The 25,692-nt window shown below is 41.9% G+C and overlaps 1 protein-coding gene across 2 annotated transcripts in view; it reads right to left on the bottom strand.

Moving 5' to 3' along the window:
• Positions 1-10,911: 10,911 nt before the first annotated feature.
• The window catches only part of ZNF341 (zinc finger protein 341), a 29,069-nt gene continuing 14,288 nt past the window's right edge, over positions 10,912-25,692 (bottom strand). For both annotated transcript variants that reach the window (XM_014071740.2, XM_014071738.2), the window contains 10 exons: positions 24,573-24,762; positions 23,228-23,312; positions 22,201-22,391; positions 20,685-20,878; positions 19,423-19,631; positions 18,796-18,892; positions 17,057-17,189; positions 16,557-16,668; positions 14,558-14,628; positions 10,912-14,072 (listed from right to left, as the gene is read on the bottom strand). In XM_014071740.2, the coding sequence (XP_013927215.2) occupies positions 13,561-14,072; positions 14,558-14,628; positions 16,557-16,668; positions 17,057-17,189; positions 18,796-18,892; positions 19,423-19,631; positions 20,685-20,878; positions 22,201-22,391; positions 23,228-23,312; positions 24,573-24,762 (1,794 nt within the window). In that variant the 3' untranslated portion in view covers positions 10,912-13,560. The remainder of the gene's footprint in view (positions 14,073-14,557; positions 14,629-16,556; positions 16,669-17,056; positions 17,190-18,795; positions 18,893-19,422; positions 19,632-20,684; positions 20,879-22,200; positions 22,392-23,227; positions 23,313-24,572; positions 24,763-25,692) is intronic.

Below are 25,692 nucleotides of genomic sequence, written 5' to 3'. Positions count from 1 at the left end.
GCGTTTGTTTAAAACACTTCTGTGGGTTTTTTTTCTGAGCCTTGAATACTATTTTTAAAAGAAAGAAAAGAAAACTGATGCTCTAGTCTTGATTTTTTTTTTTTGAGTATTTTATTAAGATTTATAGGCCGCCCTTTTCCCTGAGGGGACTCAGGGCGGCTTACAAACATTAGGGAGGGGGTGCAATACAAAATAAACAATATGTAAACAAAATAAAGTAGTAAAAACACAACATGCATTCAACATTCAGCACTCGGGTGGGGCAAATTAAAGACTTATCCCCAGGCCTGTTGGGAGAGCCAGGTCTTGAGGGCTGCGCGGAAGGCCTGGACGGTGGTGAGGGTGCGTATCTCGACGGGGAGATCGTTCCACAGGGTCGGAGCTGCAACAGAAAAGGCTCTCCTCCGTGTAGTCGCCAGTCGACATTGACTGGCGGATGGAATTCGGAGGAGGCCCAGTCTGTGCGATCTTATCGGTCGGAGGGAGGTAATCGGCAGAAGGCGGTCTCTCAAGTACTCAGATCCACTACCATGAAGGGCTTTAAAGGTGGTCAACAGCACCCTGAAGCGCACCCGGAGATCAACAGGTAGCCAGTGCAGCTCGCGGAGGATGGGTGTTATGTGGGCGAACCGCGGTGCGCCCACTATCACTCGCGCGGCCGCATTCTGAACTAACTGCAGTCTCCGGATGCACTTCAGGGGCAGCCCCATGTAGAGCACATTGCAGTATTCCAGCCTAGAGATCACAAGGGCTCGAGTGACTGTTGTGAGAGCCTCCCGATTCAGGTAGGGTCATAACTGGCGGACCAGGCGGACCTGGGCAAATGCCCCCCTGGTCACAGCCGATAGATGATGATCGAGAGTCAGCTGTGGATCCAGGAGGACTCCTAAGTTACGAACCCTATCTGAGGGGTATAAAATTTGACCCCCCAGCCTGATAGATGGAACATTAGCCAAATTGTTGGGAGGGAAACACAACAGCCACTCGGTCTTGTCCGGGTTGAGTACCAGTTTGTTAGCGCTCATCAAGTTCTTAACGGCCCCCAGACCCTGGTTCATCACGTCCACCGCTTCATTGAGTTGGCACGGGGCGGACAGATACAATTGCGTATCGTCCACATATTGATGGTATGTTATCCCGTGCCTCCGAATGATCTCGCCCAGCGGTTTCATGTATATGTTAAATAGTAGGGGGGATAAGACCGAACCCTGCGGCACCCCATATTTTAGGGGCCTCAGGGACGATCTCTGCCCCCCTACCAACACCGACTGCGACCTGTCTGAGAGGTAGGAGGAGAACCACTGCAAAACAGTGCCTCCCACCCCCACCTCCCGCAGTCGTCGCAGAAGGATACCATGGTCGATGGTATCGAAAGCCGCCGAGAGGTCAAGGAGAACCAGGATGGACGCATGGCCTCCATCTCTGGCCCTCCAGAGATCATCGGTCAATGCGACCAATGTGCTGTAACCGGGTCTGAAGCCGGACTGGAAGGGGTCAAGGTAGCTAGCTTCATCCAAGGCCCGTTGCAGCTGGAAGGCCACCACCTTCTCAACAACCTTCCCAACAAAGGGAAGGTTGGAGACAGGACGGTAGTTATTTAAAATGGCTGGATCCAAGGATGGTTTCTTCACCACCGCCGTTTTTAGTGCGGCGGGGAAGTGCCCCTCCCGAAGGGAGGCGGTTACGACCGCCTGGATCCAGCCACGTGTCACCTCACTGCTGTTGGCAACCAGCCAGGAGGGACACGGGTCCAGAATACAGGTGGAGGCACTCACAGCTCGGATGGCCTTGTCCACATCCCCAGAGGCAACATCCTGAAACTCAACCCAGAGATGGTTTGCCAAGTGATCCTCTTGTGTCCCGGCTGGATCTGCTGCGGTGGAGTCCAAGTCCGACCGAAACCGAGCAACTTTGTCCGCTAAGAATTGGGCATAATCCTCAGCTCTACCCTGCAAGGGTTCCCCCGTATCCCTCCTATTTAGGAGGGAACGGGTTATCCTAAACAGGGCGGCTGGGCAGGACTCAGCGGACGCAACCAAGGTGGCAATATGAGATCTTTTTGCTGCCCTAAGTGCCCTGATGTAATCCTTGGTGCAAGTTGTTAAAAGTGCTCGGTTCGACTCGGACTTATCGGACCTCCACAAGTGCTCTAGGCGTCTCCTCCGGCGCTTCTTCTCCCAGAGCTCCTCGGTGAACCAAGGAGGTCTCCGGGATCCGCTGACCCGGAGGGGCCGTAGTGGCGCAATCCGGTCAAGAGACTCCAATGCCGCCGAGTACCAGGCAGCAGCCAGAGTCTCCGCCGAACTGTGGGCGAGAGTATCAGGAATAACCCCAAGCTCCGTCTGGAACCTCAAGGGGTCCATCAGTCGCCTGGGGCGGAACCATCTGGTCGGTTCCTCCTCCCTACGGTGGGAGTTTGGCCTCCGGAAGTCAAGCCTCAGTAGGCAGTGGTCTGACCACGACAGGGGTATGGTCTCATTTCCCCTCAGACCACGATCACACATCCACTGCTCCGAGAGAAATACGAGGTCGAGCATGTGACCCGCTGAGTGGGTTGGGCCCCGAATTACCTGGGTCAAGCCCATGGCTGTCATGGAAGCCATGAACTCCTGCGCCCCATCAGAGTGTTCACCGAGCGATGGCAAATTGAAGTCCCCCAGAACCATAAGCCTGGGGAACTCAATTGCCAGCTCGGCTACTGACTCGAGGAGCGAGGGGAGGGCTGCTGCAACGCAGTTGGGAGGCAGGTACGTTAGCAGCAGACCCACTTGACCCTTGAGGTCCAACTTCACCAGCAGGGACTCACACCGGACAAGCTCCGGAGCAGGGATCCTACGAGGTACTAAAGACTCCCGGATAACAATAGCCACACCGCCACCCCTTCCCTGGGCTCTCGGCTGATGAAGCACCTGAAATCCTTCTGGGCACATCTCTACAAGGGGGACTCCTCCTTCTGTGCCCAGCCAGGTTTCAGTAATACATGCCAGGTCTGCCCTCTCATCAGAAATTAAGTCCCGGACGAGAGGAGCCTTGTGAACAACAGACCTGGCATTTAGCAACAGCAGCCTGAGACCAGGGTCCTGATTACTCATGCCATCTGGCCTTGGAGTGGGACTCATAGGGCCGGAAGGAGGGATCTCTGTAATATAGCGAACCCTCCTTCCCCGGTAATGGCCAGCCCTAAAGTCCCCGCCGTATCTACCTCTCCCTGTAGTGACCGTTATGCTCCGACCCACTCCCGTATCCCTGGTCCCCCCAGCCACCCCGATGACCCCCGCGTTCCCCAGCAGGTCCTCCAAGGCAATCATACTCATTCACTCACCCAAGCAGTCTCCACACGGTAATTAAAACACAAAATACAGCAGGTAAGTCAATAAAAGTGGAACCATTCGCTCAATCACATGCGTATCCCATGCATATCCCATACAAAGGAAGAAAAAAAAGAAAAAAGAAAAAGAAAAGAAAAGAAAAGAAGAAAGTTGCGCAGTTACTTAAAAGGTGCAAATTCTGGGAAAGTCCAAAAGAAAGTCCAGAGTGGTTGAGGGAGGCTTATGTCTTGGTGCCCTTGCTTCCTATGCATGTTTTCTGGACTATTTCATTGGTTTTAATGCAAGGGTTTCCAAACATGATGCCTTGTCCATTTCATTCACTCTGCTTCAGAGATCAAGATTATCTTTATTGAGTTTACTGTACTATATTACTGTGTAGTTCAATTGAAATGTAAAATGATAATCACTGACTATTGCGGTACACACTTTATCCATTGATATATCCATTGATATCTATGCTGTGTAAATCTATCAGGAAGATCTGATGAATATTATGTATATTTTTCATGCATGTATGTTTTTTGTTCTGTTAAACCATACACCAGTGGAAAATTAGCTAGGTTTTCAACTATTCCCTCTACCACTCATCAACAAGTACTGTAATTAAACAAATTGCTAGTTATGGTACTTTGTGTGCTGTATTTATCAATGTTTGCAAAATAGCCTGCTGATATTTTGGCTGTGGTCTCTATATCTGTCGTTGTGCTGACTAGGCCATGAGAAGGTGAATATCAATCAAATCATGAGAAATTCATCATTACTACAGACATTCAGTTGTCTGTAACTTTGAATTTGGTATCAAAACTATCACTGAAAAATAGTTATTGTAACATCCTTGTTAATAACTGCAAGACTTGCAGACAGAAGTAGTTGTGAAAGAGAACTATGACCCCAAATGTTCTCTGCTGACTTCCTATTGTCCAACTGACAAAGAAGCTGCTTTCCTACAAATCCGATAGGCAGAGGTGCCATGTCCATAGACTGTTAGCAATATGTAACCCACTATTTTCCAGATGTTTTAAGCAACTCTCACAATCACTAGTATGCCAATTAGTGTTAAAGTCTAAAATACATAGAAAGCACCAGCCTAAATTGTTTCCACAAGGACAAACAACAAATTCACCTCATACATAGCAAGCTTGAAATGGCTCACGAGCCTGTTCTTTTCAGTGTGAGGAAAAGGAAAAATTGATGCAAAGTGGAATTGGTTCTTTGCTTCTCAGATTGATTAAGGGGAATGATACAAAGGATCAACTACTGAAATACTCATTGTATTTTAAAATGTTTTAAACTATAAAGTAATAAAATGTAAACACATTTTATAAAAGATTTGTATTTCTTCAATTCGGAATAGAACTGGAAGAGATCTTGGAGGTTTTCTGGTCCAATGCCCTGCTCAAGCAGGAGACCCAATACCATTTCAGACAAGGGGCAGTCCAACCTCTTCTTAAAAACGTCCAGTGATGAAGCACCCACAACAGATGGCAATCTGTTCCACTGGTTAATTGTCCTCTCTGTTAGGAAGTTTCTCCTCTATTCCAGGTTGCTTCTCTCCTTGATTAGTTTCTATCCATTGTTTCTTGTTCTGCCATCTGGTGCTTTTGAAAATAAGTTGACCCTCTTCTTTGCAGCAGTCCCTCAAATACTGGAATAGTGCTATCATGTCACCCCAGTACTTCTTTGCTTTAGATTAGTCATACCCAATACCCTCTAGTCATACCCAATCTCAAAACTGTTGTTTATTTGTTTTAGTCTCCAGGCCTTTAATCATCTTAGTTGCTTTTCTCTGCACTTTTTCCAAAATCTCAACATCTTTTTTGTAATGATGTGACTAAAACTGGATGCAGTATTCCAAGTGTGGTCTTACTAAGATTTTATAAAGTGGTACTAATACTTCAGGTGATTTTGATTCCATGTTTATACCACCAAGAACATATTAGCTTTTTTGGCTACTGCCACAGTCGGCTCCTGTTTAAGTGATTGACCACTATCCAAGTTACTGTTTTTGAGCCAGATTTTGCCTAATCTTTACTTGTACCTTTGGTTTTTCCTGGCTAAAGTGTGAAGCTTGCTTTTCTCCACATTAAATTTCATTTGGTTGGCTAGAGCCCATTGTTCAAGTCTATCAAAATCTTTTTGGATTCTGAGCTTGTCTTCCGGGGTGCTGGCTATTCCTGCCAGTTTAGTATCATCCGTAAATTTGATGAGTTCCCATTCCATTCAACTAAGTCATTTATGAAGATATTGAAGAGTACTGGGCCTAAGACAGAACCTTGTGGTATCCCATTGCTTCCTTCCATGTAATGTAGTACTATTAAGAACTACTTATTGATTACGGTTCATCAGCCAGTTATAAATCCATCTGGTGGTGATGTTGTCTATGCCACATTTTTCTCACTTACCAAGAAGTAGGTTGTGGTGTACTTTGTTGAATGCCTTACTAAAGTCTAATTATACTATGTCCACAGCATTTCACTGGTCTACTAATTTAGTCACTTTGTCAAAGAATGAAATAAGATTGGTTTGGCATGATCTGTTTTTAACAAACCTGTGCTGGTTTCTAGTTATAATTATTTATTTCAAGATGTTCCTAGATCTGTTTTTTGATTAACTTTCACAGTATCTTTTCATGTATTGATGCTCGGTTGATTGATCTGTAGTTTCCGGGTTTTTTCCCCTCTCCTTTTTTGAAAATAGGAATCAAATCAGCCCTTTTCCAATCCTCAGGTATTTCCCTAGTGCTCCAGGATTTTTGAAAGATATGATACAATGGTTCTGAGATAACGTCTGCCAACTCCATCAGAACTCTGGGATGTAATCCGTCAGGTCCCGGTAAATTACATTCATCTAGATCAGACAGGTGTTCTCTTACCATTTTCTTGTTTATTTTAATTTTTATTTCTAGTCTATCTGTTACGGTTATGTTTTTGGTATGTTGGGCTCTAGTTTATTTTTGTGTGTGGAGTGGTGCAAAGAATGAGTTAACTCATTAATAACAGATTCAGATTGGGCATAATCTGATACCAATAATTATTTAAGTTGAGTTTGTTCTTCAACCTCCCCATGTTGGGGCTGACGTTGACCTATAGATCTTGTGCTGATACCTTAAATATTTAACTTGATTTTGGATCGCTTGTTCTCCCCAATCTCATTTCTGTAATACTGAATCTGGAGAATTAAAAGGATACACACTCTTTTGGATCATTTTGGTCAGTCCTAATAACACTATTGCCAACTATGGATATTAAAACAGTCAGGATTGGAGCATCTTTCCAATAACAAGAAGTAGCTGAGACTTGGGGGCAGGAGATTAATAGAGCAAATGATGGAAGGTAATTGTCTACAATATGGAGAAAACTGAGAATATTCCAATAGCATTTTCAAATGGATTTGCAACCAATTTCAGAGAAACAGATGTAATGCTTCTGCCAAAATAAAATTGTTTCAGGACATACTGATCATTGCTAGCTTACACAATTTTAATTCCAAGAGATTGTGTATTTTTAATTCCAAGAGATTGTATTTTGGGGGGGGGCAGGTGTTGCATGCACCAATAACAGGAGATTTGCTGTTAATGGTGATGAGCAGATATCCTACCATGACAAAGGATTGAAAATGCTATTTCAAAAAGACCTAATGTAAAAAAAGAACACTCCATGGCTAGGCAGACTAGCCTTGATTTATACACATCCCTTCATCAAAAGGCAACTGCAGACAACAGGATGTGGTAAGAACAAAATTATAGTGTTACTTTTGGGAGCAAAGTAATTGAGAAAAATATATTTAGGAATCCTGCCCCCTCATGTCACTCAAATGTATCAGGGAGGGAGGTAAACCTTAGAAAAATATTTTCCTTAAAGGAAGCTCCTGACAAGAATTATACAATATCTGAAAATCTGTGTGAAGTTTCCAAGAGTTGGCCTAATTAATTTACAAACCTTGAGACAAGTTTTTTTTTTAAAAAAACCATTCATTTATTAGGACTAACATCTTGGCACGGACTTCTGTGGAGCCGAAACTAAATCCCTATCTATCTATCTATCTATCTATCTATCTATCTATCTATCTATCTATCTATCTATCTATCTATCTATCATCTATTTATTTATTTATTTTGTAAGCCGTCCACTCTCAGAGAGACTCAGGGCGGCTTACAGGTAAAAAAAAGGGAGGGGAAGACATACAAAAAAATAAAAAACAACATTAAAAGTTCAACAACATTCATAACTTAGGATGGGGCTGGATACATTAACAGCCCCAGGCCTGCCAGAACAGCCAGGTCTTGGTCGCTTTGCGGAAGGCCGGAAGGGTAGTAAGGGTCCGGATCTCAATGGGAAGATTGTTCCATAGAGCCGGAGCAGCTACAGAGAAGGCCCTCCCTGGGGAGTCACCAGCCGACATTGACCAGCAGATGGAATCCGGAGGAGGCCTAGTCTGTGCGATCTTATAGGTCTCTGGGAGGTAACTGGCAGGAGGCGGTCTCTCAGGTAGCCAGGTCCGATACCATGTAGGGCTTTAAAAGTAACGACTAGCACCTTGAAGCGTGTCCGGAGACCAATGGGAAGCCAGTGCAGCTCGCGGAGGATAGGTGTGACGTGGGTGTATCTAGGTACACCTACTATCGCTCGCGCGGCTGCATTCTGGACTAACTAAAGTCTTCGAACACTCTTCAGGGACAGCCCCATGTAGAGCGTGTTACAGTAATCCAGCCTTGAGGTGACGAGGGCATGAGTGACCATCCGAAGGGCCTCCCGGTCCAGATAGGGTCGCAATTGGTGCACCAGGCGAACCTGGGCAAAGGCCCCCCTGGTCACAGCCAACAAGTGATGTTCTAGCGTCAGCTGTGGATCCAGGAGGACCTCCAAATTGTGAACCCTCTCTGAGGGGCGTATAATTTCACCCCCCAGGCTAAGAGATGGAATAGCTGGACCGTCCTTGGGAGGGAGCATCAATAGCCACTCAGTCTTGTCGGGACTGAGTGCAAGCTTGTTCGTTCCCATCCAGACCCTAACAGCTTCCAGGTACTGGCACATCACTTCTATCGCTTCGCTGAGTTGGCACAGGGCGGACAGATACAATTGTGTATCATCCGCGTATTGGTGGTATTTAATCCCGTGCCGGCGTATGATCTCACCCAGCAGCTTCATGTCGATGTTAAATAGGAGGGGGGACAGGACCGAACCCTGCGGCACCCGATAATTGAGGGGCCTAGGGGTTGATCTCTGCCCTCCAACCAACACCAACTGTGACCTGTCCGAGAGGTAGGAGGAGAACCACCGATGAACGGTGCCTCCCACTCCCACCTCTCGCAACCGTCGCAGAAGGATAGCATGGTCGATGGTATCGAAGGCCGCTGAGAGGTCAAGAAGCACTAGGATAGGAGTGACCCCTATCCCTGGCTTGCCAGAGATCATCGATCAGCGTGACCAAAGCAGTTTCCATGCTGTAACCAGGCCTGGAACCCGACTGAAAGGAATCTAGATAATCAGTTTCATCCAAGGTTAGGGTTAGGAGTTGAAAGGCCACCACTTTCTCAACAACCTTCCCTACAAAGGGGAGGTTGGAGACTGGATGATAGTTACTCAAAATGGCTGGGTCCAGAGAAGGTTTCTTCAGGAGGGGTCTCACCACCGCATCCTTTAGGAGGTGCGGGAAGGATCCCTCCCAGAGAGAGGTGTTAACTATCGTCTGGAGCCAGCCACGTGTCACCTCCCTGCTGGTCGAGAACAGCCAGGAGGGGCACGGGTCCAGTATACAAGTGGAGGCACTCACCGCTCCAATGGCCTTGTCTACTTCCTCAGGAGCGAAAAGTTGAAACTCGCTCCATAAAATCTGCTCAAGACCTTCCCCCGGTACCTCGACTGGTACCGTGCAATTGGAGTCCAGATCCGTCTGAATCCGAGCGACTTTATCCGTTAGAAACTGAACAAATTCCTCAGCTGCCACGAGATAGGTCCTGATACAGGCTCTCATCAGTGCTCAGTCAGATTCAGAGTTACTGGCCCTCCAGCGGCGCTCTAGGCGTCTCTTTTGGCGCTTCATCTCCCGGAGTTCCTCGGTAAACCAAGGAGCCTTCCTGGATCCACTACCTCGGAGAGGCCGTAAAGGCGCAATCTGGTTTAGAGCCCCTGCCGCTGCTGAATTCCAAGCAGCGACTAAGGACTCTACCGGACTGTGGATGAGAGCGTCAGGTATTTCTCCAAGCGCTGTCTGAAATCGCATAGGGTGCATCAGGCATCTGGGGCGGAACCACCTAATCGGTTCCTCCTCCCTACAGTGGGGCATTGGTTTCCCAAAGTCAAGCCTCAGTAGGAAGTGATCAGACCATGACAAGGGCAAGGTCTTAATGCCCCTCAAATCTAGATCACGTCTCCACTGCTCTGAGAGGAATACGAGGTCAAGCGTGTGACCCGCTGAGTGAGTCGGACCCCGAATTACTTGGGTCAAGTCCATGGCTGTCATGGAAGCCATGAACTCCTGCGCTCCATCAGAGTGTTCACTGAGCGAAGGCAAGTTGAAATCCCCCAGCACCATAAGCCTGGGGAACTCTATCGCCAACTCAGCTACTGACTCGAGGAGCAAGGGGAGGGCTGGGGCAACGCTGTTGGGAGGTAGGTACGTTAACAAGCCCACGACCCTCAAGGTCCAACTTCACCAACAGGGACTCACATCCAACAAGCTCCGGAGCAGGGATCCTACAAGGAACTAATGACCCTCGGATGATGACAGCCACTCCCCCACCCCTTCTCTGGGGTCGCAGCTGATGGAGCACCTGAAACCCTTCTGGGCACATTTCAGTGAGGGGGACTCCTCCCGCCGGGCCCAGCCAGGTTTCAGTAATACATGCCAGGTCTGCCCCCTCGTCTAATATTAGGTCCCGGACGAGGGGAGCTTTGTGAACCACAGACCTGGCATTTAGCAACAACAGCCTGAGACCAGGGCCCTGACAACTCTCGCTATCTGGTCCTGGAGTGGAACTAACAGGGCCGGAAGGAGGGATCGCTGTGACGTAGCGAACCCTCCTTCCCCGGTAATGGCTAGCCCTGAAGTTCCCGTCGTACCTGCCCCATTATGGTACCTGTCATGACCATAATGCTCTGGCCCACCCCCGCACCCGTAGACCCCATTTCCCCTCCCATAGCCTCTGCTCTCCCCGGCAGGCCATTTATATCAATCATTCTAGGACAGGAGGTAGGCCAGGGCCCCCTACCACTTCTGCAATAGCACTCAGTGGAGGAGGCACCTGGCTGTACTCCCAGTCCACTTATACATACACAGCTACTCACCCATACAGTCCCCACGTAAATCAATTAATGGCTTCTGAACTTTACCCCTGGGTCCCCTTCTCTCTGGTTGAGATCATTAATCACATTCTCCAACAGGACGTTATGGCAGGGTTCTGGACATGCACATTACATCCCAGTACAGAAACAAGAGACTTTTACTCTGGCCAACAGTATGCATGGCAATTCCCCCCCCCCCCCTCAAGTTGATAGTAGTCATGGAAACGCTTTAGACATTGACAATCTGTAATACTGGAATAGAGATAATTTAGTGTATTTCTAGTTTTTATTCTGACATAATGAATTTTGTTGAGAAAAACTTTGACATAGGCTTATCAACTGTGCTGGAAGTACAACCTTAGTTTTTGGAGAAATCTGGAGGCAAATTACTGCAGCTAAAACTTTGAAACCACTTATACGTGGTTTCAACGTATAGGCAACTTATATCACTTCTCTGTATTTTCTTCACAGTCCTTGTGCAAACAGCAATGGGCATATAGAAACCAGATCAATGGAGATGCCTAATAAAGATGCTAGCCCCTTATGTTCTTGGTATTCTAATTGGCAATAATTGAAAATAAGGATTCACTTTCAACAGACGGATATGGTACCCTCTTGAAATGTGACTTGTAGACAATGTGAAACAAGGGTTGGGTATTAGGTCTGCATGTGCATGAAACTCAGAGGTTGCAATTCTATGTATCTTTAAAAGGAACTATAGCATTCTACTAAATTTAGAGGGGTTTACATCTGAGTATATACATGTAAGCTGGACCCGCATCACACTAAATCATGTACCATATCATAGATTGTTTTGTTTTGGCTTAGTGTGTTGTGTTACCAAGCTAGTTGGGACCTCCAACTTGTTCATTATGTAGTCACTAAGTGAAAAACCATGTGACTGAAATTGTACTTTTAATTTTATACAGGACAATGCAAACCAACTATAATGGCAAATACGAGAGAGACATCAGTTTGTAAATATGGGTAATGGTCCCAAAGTTACCTTTTCAGTACCATTGTAACTGCGAACAGTCATTGACTGAGGCAGTCACTAATCAAGGACTGTAGTCTGACACATTAATGAGACAAACCAGTTTAGTACTTTAGTTAAAAACTAAAAGTGCAAAACTGTGTTTCAGAATGCACACAAGTGTGCATGAAGCACCTATTTTTGAATAATTAAAGTAAATGTGTTTTGCTAAACATAGGTCTCTCTGGAAATTGTTCCCAACTGTTCCCACACGTGGAATATATGTACACATACATAAAAACATCTAGGGATCACACTAATGCCATTATGCAGATTGAAAAAACTGCAGCTGCTTAAATAAGAGACCATACATGCCCATGGTTTTTGAGTTATCTCTCTTGAAGTCAAATCAAGTTCTCTCGTTTCCTGTGGATATAACAGCAATTCTAAAATTTCAGATAAAAAGTAGTACACAAAAGGCCAAAAATTCTGACTCAAAGATTTAACAATCTGTAGTGTCACAGAATGCATGTTTTCCAGAGGCTTGAGGACAGCATACACTCAAGAACAATTGCCATTGGATAGTATAATTGCAGGACATCTTGTGAAAAAATAACATAACATCAGCACAAGTAATTCATTGGTACTAATATAATTCATTGATTAAATTAATATCATCCATACTTATCTCAATCTGGTCTTTAATAAACCCAAAGCAACTATTTGCTCAGGTCCAAGAAGATGGTCCCCATTCTAGGAGGCTATCTTTCACTACCAGTTGTTTCCCTCTATCAAATAAGTGGTTGTGAGGCACAAGATCAAGCTACAATGCTCCACAAGTGCATTGTCACTGAGCCTAATGTTGAAGTACCTTAGAGTACCGTTTCTCAACCTCAACAATTTTTAAGACGTATGGATTTCAACTCCCAGAATTCCCCAGCCAGCATGAGGTTGAGAAAAACTGCCTTAAAAAGCTCTCTTCTTAAATGTAATGAATAACTGTGGTGTTACAAATGGATGGAAGAGAGAATGAGCACCACTATAGTCCATGCTGGTCTTTCCTCCCTTTTGTCCCCTTTCCCAGTTCTTTCTTAGCAGGTACAAATTTACCAACCCTCAACTCTTGAAAGTGTCACATTTTCCTTTGAAATTGAGATTCCCGTGATATTCTGGTTTCAAAAATCATATGTTCAGATGTATTTCCTTCCAAAGCTGCTGTTCAGTATCAGCAAATCTGAGAAAGGTTTTTTTCAGAGGAGGAGCCGGGGGGTGGGGGGGAATCCAGCTTCAACTTGTCTACTGTGTTTGTATACAATTTTCCCATTCTGATATACCCTGAGAAAAGGAAATGGTTAAAAAAATACTTGAATGAATAAGTCTCTGAAGTTTTCAAAGGATCCTGTTATGAAAAAACCTTCATCTTGAAAGTGCAACGTATAGTTTAGGACAGAACCATAAATGTGATCCTTGGAGTGCACAGGGGAGCAAGTACCAGATGAGTGACGGCATCATCACAGAAATTTCACAACTTGCAAACTTGGTGCAAGTAATATTTGCACAATAACATTTTCTTGCACGTTTTGTCATTTTGGGGTCATTACATTTGCTGTAAGTGCTCCATAATAAAATAATAAAATAAAATCAAGAAATGTGGAAAAAAAATGTTGCGGTGATCTAGATTCGGAGTTCAAGAACTTGAAAGAATATTAAAACACCGGGTATCTTTAAATAAGAAGAATATAAACTATCCCCATCTGCTTTTAACAGCTTCTTCAAATGAATTCATCCAGATAAGGAGAGGAATGACTTCACTTTGTAACACGTTTGTTTGAAAGAATGCAGTTCTCTGCATGGGTGAAGCTAACCATTTATACACATACATCACCATTCATTTCTCACTCTCTGCAGTTCTTTTGTATCAGTAAACACAGGGATTCTCCTTCCTACTAAATGGACACGGCATAGCATTCATCAATTAGTCAGTAGTGTGGATGTAAACAGGGACTGCCAGCATGGCACATGGACTCTCAGAGCCAGGTTGCAATTCTGTCAGAGCAAGGTTGGGGGAGATGCCAGAATGCTGGCCAGAGTTGCCAGTGTCTGAATTTGCTGCTGATCTGCCAACCACAATGGAGAGAACAGTGTCAGGTTCAGAAAATTGTTCTTTATTGGGACCACTTTTTTGAAGGCTTTCTCCACCTGTAGTGTCTTTGAGTTCCGTGAAAGCCAACTGGGCAGAAAGAGGAAGTCCCACTTTCCGCCCACGTGCCCCCCATTTCTTCTGGGATTTTCTGACTGGTAATTCTTTATCCTTTGATGAGTTCAGCCTACATTTGTGGTCCTTCATGTACTTCTGGCGAGTAAAGCCTTTGCTACACGAAGGGCAACGGTACTTATAGTTGCCAGTGTGAGAACGTTGATGTTCCATCATATGAGCTCGCCGGCTGAAGGCTTTGTTACAATACTGGCACTTATGGATCTTCATACCTTAAAAAAGAGAATGCAATAAACAGCTTAGATATAAAAAAAATTATGTAGGCCTCATCTAGATCCAATTAACACTTTTGTGGATGAAGCAAGATTTGAACCTAAAACTTTATGCAACACTTTCTTAGCGACTCTACATCAATTCTATATAAATATACTGGTGATATAAACCATATTTTGTATAGAGAGCCATGGAAACTCAGCTACATTGAATAGATATTTATTGAGGGTTTTGCTAGCATATAGTTGGCTTTTGGAAATAGAGTCCGGCATAACAATTCAATGTGGAATGGTTAATTCAATCCCAATGGTAGCTAAAATTAGATATTTTGATTCAAAGCTCAATAAATAATTAGGGTGAAGTTGCATTGCTTCTACTCTTCACTGAAGTTAAGAAACAAAATCTAAATGCTTTATTAACATTCAATACATTAATTATAATTATTTCCAGTTCTGATCCAAATCAAAGCAATCATTCCACATACCTGAATGGGATAAAATATGAGCTTTCAGTTTGTCCGGTCTATTGAACTCTTTACCACAGCCTGTGTGATTTCTGAATAACAAAATAAAAATAAGCAATGCAAAGATAAACTTCTAAGATTATGTATTTATTAAAATATCTGTATGGTCATCCTTTGAATAGATAATTCCGCTTCACCAATACAACGATAGTCATCTTCCAGAAGCAAGTTATAAGTTTAAATTATCAAACCCTTTGATAGCAAGAAGTATTGAGTTCTTGGTGCTTTCTGAGCTTGGTTGTTTCCTTGCACACATTTTATTTTCATGCTATGTAACATCATCAGCACAAAAGACAGTATGATTTACTGGTTGTTTTATATATACAGATAGTCCTTGTTTAGCAACCACAATTAGGACTGGCAACTCAAGTCATTGAGGGATCGCTAAGTGAAATCATGACTCTGCTTATGATCTTGCTTTAGCTTTATTTTGCTTTACAGAGCTCCAAAGGTCGTAAATATGAGGACTGGTTGTAGTTATTTTTTCATCACCATCATAACTGCAAATGACTGTTAAACAAGGACTTTATATAGTAGCTTGCTACTTTCCCTCACAAATGTTACCTAGTCTGGTACAGAAAGAGAGCACCAAACACCCTGCAGTTCTACCCTGAGTTACTTATATTCTCTTCTGCTGCAAGAATGAAGTCCCTACACAGTGATGGTAAGAATTTTGTTCTGTTTCTCCTTCATTATCCTATGGAACAAACATCAAAACAAAAAAATAACTGCATATTGATCTTTAATTAAAGAGGCAGAAAGAATAAAAGACTATCACGGTGAACAATCTACCGTATTTTTCGCTTGATAAGACACACTCCCCGCCCCAAAAAAGACCTTTGTGGTCCTTTGGTGAATAGCAGCCGAGCCGCGGTGGTGGGGTCCTTTTACAGTGCTGAATCCTACCTCTTCTGTCTTTGCCATTGCCCGCCTCTTCTATCTCTTTTCCACAGTGCAGGAGTCAATAGGCAGAGCTGGCACATGAGAGGACACCTATCTGTAGTCCTCTCAGGCTCTGCTCCTGCCCTCACTATACTGCTGCTCCAATTTTTTTTGCTTGTTCTCCTGCTCGAAACCTAAGTGCATCTTACGATCCGGTGCGTCTTATGGAGCAAAAAATATGGTACTTCCAAGCGAGATTGTTTCTACTATGCTACTTTATTGCACCATTTAAGAAAGTCAAAGTCATTCTATCAAGCCAAGAATGGGAAGAGGTAAACAAGTCAGATAAAGCAATATTTAATGGAAACAATATTTTCAATATAATGAGAGCTTTGGGATGGTAGGGTCTACATGAGACTACTGACAAACTCTCAGGTTTACAGCAACTATGAGATGATGTGCGATAGTGCCATCTGGAAGCGCCTTACAAAAGGATGGATCATCTGCATAAACCACAATTTTTCTCAACTTTGTCTTTCTTTCATCTCAAAACTGATTTTCAGTATAATAACTCAATGTGTAGCCAGAGCTTTTTAAAAATAAGCAACCTTGGTACAAAACACTTAACCCTGTTGCACCCAAACTATGCAGAGATGTATCATGGGATACTTCACTATTTAAAAATGGAGCTGTTAGTGAGAATGTCACAGCCCACGTTGGATACCTCTGGGGCTGTTATGAACTGAGAAAGTTTGGGAACTTCTGATTTAGCCAACCTCAGAGTCAATAAAAATACGACAATTCCATCTCCTTTATGTGCATTTGTTCAAAAAACTGCTAATTCTGCGTCATTCTATTTTCAGATACCTAAGCAATCCACTGTTGTCCATAAAGCTAGTCCCAAATTTCACTTCTCAACCAAGAAGCTTCTTTAGCTGAGAAGCGAAACATCTTCAAAGAAAAACCAGAAAGTCCAGTTGCCTCTTGAAAAAATACTTTTGGGACAACCATGACCTGAATGACTGAGAATCTCCATAGACTATGAAGCTAGTGTTGCTCTGGGCCCTCTGATACTTACGAGAATGGGCATTTGTATTTCTTGAAAGGCTCATGGATCAGCATATGCCGTTTGAGTTTATCCTTCCTGTTGAAAGCTGAGTCACAGACTGAACACTTAAAGGGTTTTTCACCTGCACAGGAAAGATGTATGAATTCAGCAACAAAGACATACATGGGCTTGGTTAAAAACCATCCTAATAAGTCATTTTCTAGTCCTGGGTAATAGAAACATGATTAAACAGAACTGGCATTAGTTCCCCAAGACCTTTCTTGTTTCTGATGTAATATATTGCTTCCAGTAGATGCTTATATACTTAACATACATTCAAATGGTTCCAATCAAAGTAGTGATCCATCAGACAGAAATTAAGAAGCTTGCTAAGTGAACACAATTTTTCAAATAGGGAGGCAAAACCCAACACGTGTTAAGGTATCAGCCACCACGGAAGTTGATGACAGGAGAATCTTAGAACATGAATAGGTTCAACAGATTGGAAACCAGTTTCTGCCATTTCTTACCCGAATGAATGTGTGCGTGTAATTTGAGGTAGTGTTCTCGGCGGAAGAACTTTTTGCAGATCTGGCACTTAAATTTGCCTCCTCCTCCATGCGTAGGGAGATGCCTTCGCAAGTACCTCTCACAGGGAAACACCTGTAAAAAGAAGGCAATGTTGTTAAAACTCTGGTTAAGATCAAGGACATTTAAAAGAGTAGTGATACTAGTCAGACCAGGAGGGGGCACTATTTTGTGGCTACAGTTTGCTCCTAATATTTTTTGAGAAACTGGCCCTAAAAAGTGAATGTGAAGGTCATATCTCAAATGTGGACACGGTTGCATTTTAGAAAGTTTTATGATTGCCTTCACTTTTCAACAGGGAAAGCTTTATCTTAGGGGCTTATTTTACAGTTTTCATTTATTTCTTGACTCAAGGAATAGACACTAACTGGCAGCTGAATACCTTCATCACTTTTCATCAGTTATGATTAGATGGGCACTCTGAGGCCCTCAAGAGCTCTTTTTGATCCAGGGCCTACAGATTACCTACTCTTTCCCCAAGAAAATGGGTATGTATAACAAATCTATACAGTAAAATTCTAAAGCAGATGAGACAAAGACTTTTCTAACATAAATTAAGTAAGCTTTTTTTTAAAAAACAACCCCACATGGATAGTTCCTGCCTTAGGGAATGAGCCACAGGACAGAAAGCATATTGTGCATGGAAGAAGATAATCGTGAGAACTCAGGGGCTGCCACTCCAGTGTCATCCTTTGCAATACAGATGGCACAATACAACTGGATGTAAGTGTGCATCCACTATACAAAAGTGTGACTACAAAAGCAACCTTGGGCAAGACTCCCTTTTCTCATTCTAAAGCCTGAGAAACAAACTATGAAACAAACATGAAAGAGAAAAAAGGGGAAAATTGCTATACTAAATGATTAAGTCATAGAATCACTTATTTCTCCAGAAAGTCAATTTAGTTTAGTTTAGTTTAGTTTATTATCATTGCACATGGTACAATGAAATGCTGTCTTCAGTGTACATTATAACTATAAAAATAAAAACACAAACACACATTCTATATAATTGAAATTGAAAACCGATATCGCACTATATCATAGAATTCAATATGGTTACTGCCCTGGGATAGAAACTGTTTTTCAGCCTATTTGTCCTTGTTTTTATGCCAGATGGTAATGCCAGATGGTAATAGTCCAAAAAAAGGGTACCCAGGATGAGATGGATCTTTAAGAATGTTTTGAACTTTCTTAAGGTAGCGGGAGCTATAAAACTCTTCCAAAGAGGGAAGAGGGCAACCAATGATCCTCTGGGCAATTACATTAACCCTCTGGAGTGTTGTACTATCTGCCACTGTGCAATTGGCAAACAATACACAGAAGCAGTAAGTTAAGATACCCTCTGCGGGGCAGTGGTAGAAGGTCACCAGCAGTTTTCTATTCAGTTGTTGTTTCCTGAGAAGTCTCGGGTACTATCATCTTTGCTGGGCCCTTTTGACCAGTGGTGCAATGTGAGTGCCCCAGGTCAGGTCCTCTTTTATGATAGCACCCAGAAACTTAAAACTGGTCAGTTGCTCCACTCAGTCTCCATTGATAAGCCAGGGCTGGATGTCTGCTCTATTCCTTCTGTAATCCACTATAAGCTCCTTGGTCAGTTAAGGACCAAGTTATTGTCTCCATATCATGAAAGCAACCGTTCCACTTCATCTCATCATTTACTGTTAAGATATCTGCCTACCTTCTGACAATGAGGACAGGGGAAGTTATGTGTTGCTGTCTGTAAGTGATGCTCCAGGGCTTCTGGTGTGGAATATTTATTTACACATTTGGCACACCTAAAGAGAGAAAGAAAGAACACATTAGTATGGCTGAAGTCTGCAGGCTGGCTGTAGTTTCCTTATCCATATGCATTTGCAAAAAACATTGTCAAGGAGGGGAAACAGAGAGCCTTGAAGGAAATAAAGGCTCACAATAAATAAGTAATTGCCTAAAGTCTGAGTTCAAAGTTGCCAGATTTGCCAGCAAAAGAATGAAAAGTTATGGAATGGATTAAAAACTTAATTCATTTTATACACCTCTGGTATGACTTAAATAGAAAAATAATAATCCCTACATCAATATCTATGAAATATATTTTCTTAACTCTAGCAGGTTATTATGCTCTCACAGTGGGGTTTTATTTTGTTACTTTTTAAAGGAAAATACCAAATCATTCAACAGCTAATCCACAACACTGACTGCTCTCCTAACTGCAGTTTAAATAATTGCGATATATTAATAACATCAAGTTTGAATCAAATCATTTTTCATTAATTTTTCCCTCCCAAACAGATTAGAAATATTGCTATTTGCAGTGCTACCCTACTTGTAAACTGCCATGTCCTTCTTGGGGCTGTGTTGAGGGAGCAAGTTGTGGGAATATTGATGGACACCCAATTCATACAGAGAAGGATAGTCCTTGCTGCAGAGGTGGCAGCGATAGCTCAGCTCTTCCTGGTGGTTCTTGATATGCTCTAAGAAAGAGTCCAGCTTTTGAAATGTCTGGGCACAACTTTTCACAACGCATTTGTACACCTGCACAGTAATGATAAGAAAAGAGAATTTGAATCCACATTATTCTGTGCCACCAGAAGCAAACAAACTGTACTGTACTCTCAGCATTAAATGTATACATGTAATTGAAGGAGACTGATGTGCCCACTCACAGTGAAAGCTATGTATTATGTCCCTAGACAATGATTTACTCTTAACCTCTCTTTTTCCAGTCAGCCTCTCCTGAAAGTTAGCAATGAACCATTCAAATTCTGCCTTATGGAGAAAAATATAAAGCTATTTCCCTGCGGGAGGTTACACATTATATCAGTGCATTAGATTTGCCTCTAGATTTGCTTCCTGCCAGTAAGAAACCTAGGACAGTGCCCGATATGGGCTGATACCATCTAGCTTAGAATAGTTTCTACACTAGCAATGGCTCTCTAGAATTTTGAGCAGAATTTTTGTTCTCTATCTTCTTAGAAATTACAAGAATGAAAACAGGGATGTCCTGCAATCAAAGCATAGGCTCTGAACAATGACTTATGAATATGCCCAGAATAATTCATGCACGCAAAAATTATATGGTTTTTACACGGTGAAAAAAAATGAAGGTAGTATAACTGCAAAATGTATTTCAACTATTAAGACATCTGTGATTTAGATTCCGTGGAATCACTTGTGTCATTATCTACATTGTGTTATCTACTCAAACACATACTTCTAAAGCTAAATTAAAATATGCATAGGAGGAAATTCCTATGCTGGATCCAAAGAACACTATGTCAAGAACACAGTTTGCATGTGTACAAATTACAATTCCTGTACCTAACATCAAAAAGCCTTTGTCAATCAGTGACTAGCCAAATAAATTAAACAGAACATTACTCTATCATAGAGCATAATTTTATGTTTTAAACTGTATAGGCTAAAGATAAAATAGTTGGCAAAACAGCCAACATTTCGCATGTGAGTTTTGTAACCTATATAGATAGTGCAAATTTGGAAGTACGCATGCATTGCTCTGCAGCTCATGGAAAAGTGATAAAAAGCTAGGTATGATGGAACGAAGCCATCTCATGATAAACTATCTACCTGTTCATGTTTATGCTGAGTCATGTGTGATTTCAGCTGGAAATACGTATTGAATTTCTTGGGACAGAACTGGCACTGATAAGAACTGTCTATCAAGACCACTTGCTTGGCTTCCAACTTTGCCGTGTCATGTTCTTCCCCAGGAGGCAGGGCTTGGGGCTGTGGAGGGCTGCTTCTTGGAGCATGGCTTAAGCCTAAAGAGGGGAAAAAACATAGAACACAGAAATACTAGTTTTAGTTTCAAACATTTCAATGGAAATAAACCTTCCGTAACAATTACAAACAAGATCAGCAAAATAGAATGAATATAAATCATTTTTCCAAGATGCAAAACTGTGGAAATTAGATTTCCTTCTTTGTGTGTCTTTGTTTTTCATTCTTTATTATGACGGAGGATAAAGCCTATGCTCAATTTCACTTTAAAGTCAGAAGAAATCCTGTCACCAATGTTACATATTCTCTCCAGTATTGGAAGGATATGCTTGACAACAGCAGTTGCTAAAGAACACTAGATAAGGACTTTATTGTACCTGTGAAGTGCTTTCAGGTGGCCCACTGATATCTATTTCATTGCTGTGGGAATAAATTAGGAACCGAATGATAGGATTTTAAAGTGCTCCTCTCATATTCTCAAGCAATGAACAGCTTAGTCCTTGGTGAAGTCCTTGTTATTTGGGCAGAGGAGACTAAAGTAAAACAAATATTCCCCAACACATAAAATTCATTCCTCACTGTCAGGCTTATTTTGTTATATGAGTTCCAACTTTTGCCTTGATGAGCCCAATTATAACTTAAAACAGTTTGGCCCCTACCAATCCTCTTATTGCCTATCAACCAGTTGGTATGTACAACCCAGGAAACAATCTCAGTCCAAGCAGTTACATTCACACAATATGCAAAAAGGCTTGGTATGCATGGATCATTGACTGTAATTTTTTATGATCATCCAGAGCCAATAGTAGATATATTTAGGAAGTTAGTGATACCACACACCCAAACACTAGATGCACAGCTTCTGTTTCAGGAATACATCTCATGCAGGCTTTCCAATCTGTTCCTCTCCAGACTCCAATTCTCATAATTACTAGCCAGCATCATCTTCAATTGGAGAAGGCCTGTCTAATGCAAAGCAATTGTATCTAAAGGTTTATTCAGATATTCTCTTCCTGAGGATAGATGATAGATTTTCAATATGCATCTAATTTTAAGTTTAGTCCATAGAAGGGGAAAAATCAGTATTACAGGTTCCACAAGCGAAGAAAACATTTGAAAAAGGATTAAGAATTACAAGAGCATGAAACAATATTGAACGAAGGACTATGACTGAGCAAGATCGTAACATCTGTGTATTTGATTTTTAGATTCATAATACATACTTAAACCACCAGTACACCATAGTTATTTTTCTAGCCCTTTCATCTATGAATCTATAAAACAGAATAGTAGAAGCACTATTGTTCAGAAGTTTGGTGAAGCAGGTCCATGTGATTGGCCATTCAAGCAGTTAATAATGCACCTGCATTTTCCTCATCCTCCTGCTGGTTGGGGTTGAGTTGCATGACTTGCACAGTGACAGAGCTCCGAGAGATGGTACACCCAATTCCTGGTGGCCACACCTTATGCGTCTGCATGTGCTTCTTCACGTTGGATTTTTGCGCAAAAGCTCGACCACACACAATGCACTGGAATGGCTTCTCTCCGGTATGACTGAAGGAAAAATAGACACTACATCAGAGAACAGGAATCATAATATCTCAATAGAGAGGGAAACATATTACTAGGGAACTCGACTACAATCTTCCCTGTGTGGGTTCGTCTTTTTTTAGGATGTTTCCTCTCTCAGCATTCAAGGAGGAGACACAATCTTCTAAGTGAGAAAGTTAATCCACCATTTATGTATTTCATCTACTTTAACTTCCTCTATCCTTTTAATACTGAACACTTTTTCCAGCTGGCTCATAACTATAATTAAGTTGCATTCCAAATTGCATGTATAGGAATTTACATGATTGGAAAGCTCCTTCACAAGCAACTTTTCTTACACATAAAAACCGTACCCCTTCAGGGAGAACAGACAAAATACATTGTTTTGAGAAGTATTTTTCCATGTGACAAGAATCTGCCTGGGGAGACATGAAATCATACAAACGCTTCTCTGTAGCCTAACGTGGTACAACTCTGTCTTTCTCTCTCTCCTATTGTAGTTTAAAGTTATGAGTGAATCAGGCCATGATGATTTATTCACTAATAATAAAACAAATCCTGACTTAATAATATGCGCAAAAAATTGTTATCCCATGAGGCTCTGGAAGACCTGGTTCTTCAGCAATCAGGACCAAGATTAAGTGTCACACATACACCATACAGAGACCAGTGTTCAACATTTGGGGGATCACACTGACCAAGCAGAGAGATGGCTTTATTTTCCATAGCTCTTGCCAGCAAGTAAGAATGGCTCCAATTGTTGCTCAGAATATCCAATCAAGTCCTTGGCCTGTCCAAATAGACACTGCTTCTGTCCGATTTTGGAAGCTCAACACTACCTCCTGATATGTTGCTGCAGATCAAAATTCTTGGTGAAGGCTTTGTCACAGTATGTACATTTCAGTTTTGGTGACTTGGATTTTCCTGAAATGCAAACAGCAAAAAACAAGCAAGAATTTATGTTGGAAAGGCCATTCCTACTATATGGATTCTTGCTTGTCTACTACCCACCAAACTAGAATGAAGTTTGAGGAATGGAAACGCAGCAGGGATTTTGAGTACATTGCCTTATGGGAAGAATAGAATGAAAATAGTGGAAAATCCAATGAAATGTCTTTATGTGGGAGGAATGTAGAACCATTATTTGCATTTTCTATTATCATGAGACTTTCTGCTTTACATCTCGTGCTTATACCACATTAATTCAGATTGCATTAATCTTGGCAAGGGAAAGAGCTGTAGCATTGACTGCTCCTATCTACACTGGATTGTTCATATTTTCTGATGTCATGGGAAGGAATGGCATTGCAACATTTCCTACAACATCAGAACAATAACCCGGCTCTCATGGGTTGAAATGTTGTAGTGTGATCCATATTTGTGGATTACAATGAACATATTTGGTTTCCTGAAAAGGTTAATGTTGAACTAATATTCCAATAATGTCTATACAAAATGACAACATAAAACATATAAATTTCATGAGGTTTAAATGTGATTTCCTATGTACAGGACACAGACTTCTACTTTGTAAATATATGGCAACATGTATTCAACCTGATTTGTTAAGCAAAAACAAAAACCAAGTCTTAAAAATAACCTGAATGTAAAAACAAAATGAGCCCATTCAACCATATGGCTGTTAGTTCCTTCTTTAAAATGAGAACACAGTAGCTACAGAGTGTTTCTGAATTTTATGAAATATGTAACAAACCAAAGTTTCACATTCCTATATCATCCAAAATATTATTTTACGTATTTTATTACATCTTCCAAATAAAGACATCTTGTGCATCTATTAGAAGCTAATGATGTGATTCTTCTATTTCACATGTTTCAGCATTGAATAGGAAATAGTACATTAGCAATTTCATATAAGGCCTAGAGGAATGTTGTCCATAAGGTCGCAATGGGTCGGACACGACTTCGCAACTAACAACGATTTTATATAGATATAAAGCAATGGGCTATAGGGATTCTAATAACCAGTATTTGGGCTATCTGTTCTTCCAGATGATTATTATTGGCCATGTTGGCTTTGGGGTACAAGAATCACAATCCAGGACTATATGGAGGATCATAGATTTTCCTTTACAATATGTCACCCAAGTCGTCCAGTATCATGGCCTCCACAATCTGTCTTACTTAAATCTAATTAATCTAATGAGTAGCAAGAAGACATACCTTCAAGCAAGTTATTGTCTGGTTTGGAACGACGGTTCTTGGAAGCAGAATCAAAATTGGTCAGATTTCCTCCACATGTATTATTCAAGGAAGCAGCAGCATTAGCATTTTTAGACTTAAAGCTTTGTTTGCTTGGACTATATACTGGAGGGGAAGGATACACTGGGTTTTCCACACATTGGCTTGGTACCTAAAACAGAAATCAGTGGTAACATGATAACACATCTGACAGAAAAAATATAAATAATTCAAAGCTACATCATTTCTGACAACCATGACTTCTCAACCATCACATAGAAGAGAAATAGGCTATCTTGACTTCTATTGTCAGCTCGAAGTTTGGAAATAAGAAGCATAGCAAAGTTGTGTTGCTTACAGATGAAAAATACAAACTCCTGCATTGTTACACATTTGCATTATCTTCTAGTAAGTCCATGGAGAATCTGGTGCTAATCCTGTTTTTAACTGCTATGTTGGATAAACATTGACAAAACCTAAATATAGTTAGCCTGAAATATAGTTACACCAGTTAACATAAATTAGTACCAGTTGCTTATTCAATTTAACCGCAGTTAGGTTTCAGAAAACCTAAACCAATCTTGCCAAATGTGGATATTTTTCTCTGTGGTTACATTACTTTCATTTCTTCCATAATGTATTGTTTTTTCTAATCGTGCACAATCTACCCGGTTTCCCTGAAAATAAGACCTCCCCAGATAATAAGCCCAATTGGGCTTTTGAGCGCATGCTCTAAAATAAACAGTCCCCTGAAAATAAGCCCTCCCTGAAAATATTGCAACACAGCAGCAGCCATGAGGTGACCACGCTCGCTGCCTCCTGCACCTCAAAAATAATAAGACCTCCCTGAAAATAAGGTCAAACGCTTATTTTGGGGGTCAAAAGAAAATAGGTACTGGGAAACACGGTAGATTTTCTAATAATCTACTGTATTTTTCAAAGTATAAGACACACCAAGATTTTGAAGAGATAAATTTTTAAAAAAAGTTTTTGCACTGTGCAGGCCTCCCAAATCCTCTGCACACCTCATTTTTTTGTGAAAAATGGGCATGCAGAGAGTTTGAGAGGCCTGCAAAGTGCTCCTGGGGGCTGGGGAGGCCAA

This window comes from Thamnophis sirtalis, unplaced genomic scaffold, assembly GCF_051295495.1.
Source record: "Thamnophis sirtalis isolate CommonGarterSnake01/CBP01778 unplaced genomic scaffold, rThaSir2_p1.2 scaffold_7, whole genome shotgun sequence".
Taxonomy (NCBI): Eukaryota; Metazoa; Chordata; class Lepidosauria; order Squamata; family Natricidae; genus Thamnophis; species Thamnophis sirtalis.
Note: the sequence above shows the minus strand (reverse complement) of the source record. Positions and strands in the feature narration are given on the sequence as shown.